Raw genomic sequence first — 3,282 nt, 5'->3', positions numbered from 1 at the left:
AGCTTGGGACAACACTGGAAGAAAAAGTGCAAGTCTCCTTCCTAAACTGCACAGAGCTTCATACAAAAAGGGCTGCAAGCAACACTTGTCTCCCAAATGACAATTTGGCCGCTCTGACCACACAGCCAATTCTCATGCAACACTAGACTATAGTTTAGTATTGTATGGCCTGGTCTTAGGCTCATGTGTTTTCCCTCATATGCCCAGGTTCAATTATTTACTTCCTCTTTAGTGTAAACCATACTTTGTTGTTACACCTGAATTAGCAAACAATGAATTGTGCTTGCCTTCCAATCTAGAATTGAAAACCATGGTTTGACTCTGGTTTGCAATTCTGACCTAAATATGTGAGGATAGAAAGAAGGGGAAGAATGGAGCCCATTGCATTTTTCTGAGAGTTTCTTGAACCCCTGCCCCCTAACATGGGGTTAGACTTTGGCTGGTCTCTCCAACCGTGAGAGGTAGTAGCCTTTCTCATTGGTGGCTTTGGGGGAGAGGCAGCACCTGATGCTTACCTGACACTGCACTCCTCCTCCAGAGACCATTCTGCAGGTGATTCCAAACCCTGTAGGATGCTGAATTAAGCATATTGTAGCAAATAATTCCTAATAATACAAAATGGTCATATTCTCAGACAGATGTAGTAGATTTTGTGTAGAAGCCCTTGAATAAAATCTGATCTATCCAGAATTTTTCCTTATCCAAATTCATTTTCTGTCATACATAGAACACCCTCTTGCCCCATCAGTGCATTCATGAATGAATAGCTGCCCTGTTTGTTCAGACTTTACATCATGCATACATTTTGGGTGTTACCTATGAGGCTATTCAGACAGAACGTTGTTGTATGTTATTTTCCTTCTTCCACTCTGACTATGGGTGAGTATGTAGACATCTCTCTCACACACACACATTAGCATCAAACTGGTGCCATAGTAACTGACTTTTCTATGCACAAATAAAATTGGTTATTAATGAGCAAGGCACAAATAAATAACAGAAGCATAGTGGACCTCTTTTCAGCTCCTTAGCTGCCAAAGATCAACTTATGGTTAAATTGAAGCTCATGGCAGAATGCCCATTGATTCTCAAGGAGGCAGTTTCCGCACACAACTTGTTGGCCTGTTAACAGATCTTCAGTTATCACTTATAAGAGTCAGACCGTAAGGATAACATTTAGGGCTGTCACTTGATAACAGAAATTTGAGCTGATGAATTGTGTGAGTTTCTGGCTGCAATCCTATACCCACTTACCTGTGATTAGGTCCAGCTGAATTCATTGGGGTTTACTTCTGAGTAGGTATACATGGAATTGTGCTGTTACTCAACTGATTCAATTCAATTTGGGAGTTGATTGTGAGATTGTGGGAGTACAAATAATTAGTTCTGAAGCAAGAAGAATACTTCTTTGTTTTGAGATGATGCACAAATATATTGAATGAGCCACCATCTCTGAAGCCTTGCATTGCCATTTTTGTAAGCGCAAGCAGTGGTGCTTGTCATCTGTACTTTTATGGTTCTCCTATTAACAACAGTGCTTGGAAAAAAATCTGCTGCCTAATTTATTGGGAACACCTTTTAGTCAAATGTTTTAAAATAATCTAATGCCGGTTAATCACTTCGAATGTTGCACCCTAACCATATCATTATCACCTCACCTCATTCACATTGTGAACTTCTATGCATATTTTCCAACCCCAGTCTTCCTAGATGCAAAGGACCCAACCTGGTGAGTAAGTTTTGCTTAACTTCTACAGAAATCAACAGGGCTGAACAAGACATGAATTACTTAGATCATTTATTGAAATGGGTCTTAAGCACAATTAACCTTCTCTAGTTTGGCTGCAAATGTCCAATTTTATTTGGAAAGACCGTTTTACTAATTTTCAAATTTTAATTTTTTAATTTAATTTTTTTATTTCTAATTTTCTTTTTTTATTGCCATGTTTTTATTTTATCAAACACAAATACAAACATTTGATTTCTAATTTTCATTGCAGCAGCATTTCTCCACTAAATATCATACGAACATCCTAACAGGAATGACCCAAAAATGATATCCTTAAAACAAATGCATCAGGTTTTATTGTTTTCTCTGACCGACACAAAGATCACAAAAAGTGATGTCGGTTTTTAGATTAAAACACACACACACACACACACACACACACACACACACACACACACACACACACACACACACTATTCCAGTCACAATTACCCAATGATTGTTAATATCATAAATAAGATAACCTAAGCAACAATAAGATTTTTTTTCTCATATAAGCATCTGAAGATTGCCCAGAGTGAATTACAATAGAGGAAAAAGTCAGTTCAAATCATGGAGATACCTTTTCATGCCTTTGTTGGGACTAATTTTGTCCTGGGGGAAAAAAAATCTCATACACTTTAAAATAGTCTGGCTTAAAAACCAGAAGTTGGTCCCAAGGGTGTCAATTTCAGAAGCTGATATTTCCTAACTGCAAACTTCCTCAAACTCACTGTATGGGGAAGAAGCTAGTGAGGTTTTAGACTCTCCATCACTGTTACATTCCCTTCTTAAACTAAGACCAGAAGCAGCCGGAGCCTCTGCAGTCGGAACTGTTTTCTTATCTAAAGGATAGTCCAGCAAATTCTGAAGGTGGTTGATGTAAGTGATGGCAGCTCTCAGGGTCTCCACTTTGCTGAGACGCTTGTCAGCCAGCTCCTTGGGAAGATGATCTCGTAAGCGTGCATAACCCTCATTCACACAGCGAACCCGTTGCCTCTCCCTTTCGTTCCTCTTTCGGATGAAGGCAGGCTCAAAAGAATAGTCATAGACTCCTACATACCCAGAAAAGGGTAAATAGGAAAAGTGTCCTGAATATCCATTGTAGGCTTGGTGGTCCCAGTATGATGCCTCAAAGTGGAAAGGAACACTGAATGGTTCTCGGAGTGTTAGCCCATGAGGACTTGCGTGGTTGGTACCAAGGGATGCTGGTCCTGAGAATGAGATTCTGTTCAACAGCCCATCATCTTGACTGCTTCCCATTTTGCAGCAATGCAACATTGACTTCCAAAAGGAGCTCTGTGGAATTAATCCATCAATAGAAAAGTCTAACGGACCACATGCTCTGCTTTCCAATATGGTCTATCTTGAGGAAGATCACAGAGCACTAGATATTTCTGCCCGAGGTGTGCGATAGCAACGATGGCTCCTGGATCCCACTCTGCCGTTGGAATCACAGCTCTGCTCTTGGATCTGTTATTACAGAAGCAGGGTGCCTTCTAATTTATAAGCAA

The 3,282-nt window shown here is 40.0% G+C and overlaps 1 protein-coding gene across 1 annotated transcript; it reads right to left on the bottom strand.

The window, feature by feature from the left end:
- Nucleotides 1–2,476: 2,476 nt before the first annotated feature.
- ASCL4 (achaete-scute family bHLH transcription factor 4) lies at nucleotides 2,477–3,031 on the bottom strand. Its single transcript, XM_066634460.1, has one exon. It carries the CDS (start codon nucleotides 3,029–3,031, stop codon nucleotides 2,477–2,479), a length of 555 nt encoding a protein of 184 aa, XP_066490557.1.
- Between the last annotated feature and the right edge of the window lie 251 nt (nucleotides 3,032–3,282).

This window comes from Tiliqua scincoides, chromosome 7, assembly GCF_035046505.1.
Source record: "Tiliqua scincoides isolate rTilSci1 chromosome 7, rTilSci1.hap2, whole genome shotgun sequence".
Lineage (NCBI taxonomy): Eukaryota > Metazoa > Chordata > Lepidosauria > Squamata > Scincidae > Tiliqua > Tiliqua scincoides.
Note: the sequence above shows the minus strand (reverse complement) of the source record. Positions and strands in the feature narration are given on the sequence as shown.

What these genes read in the sequence shown, in the direction of transcription:
- ASCL4 (XM_066634460.1), bottom strand. Translation starts at nt 3,031, where the DNA reads ATGGGAAGCAGTCAAGATGATGGGCTGTTGAACAGAATCTCATTCTCA.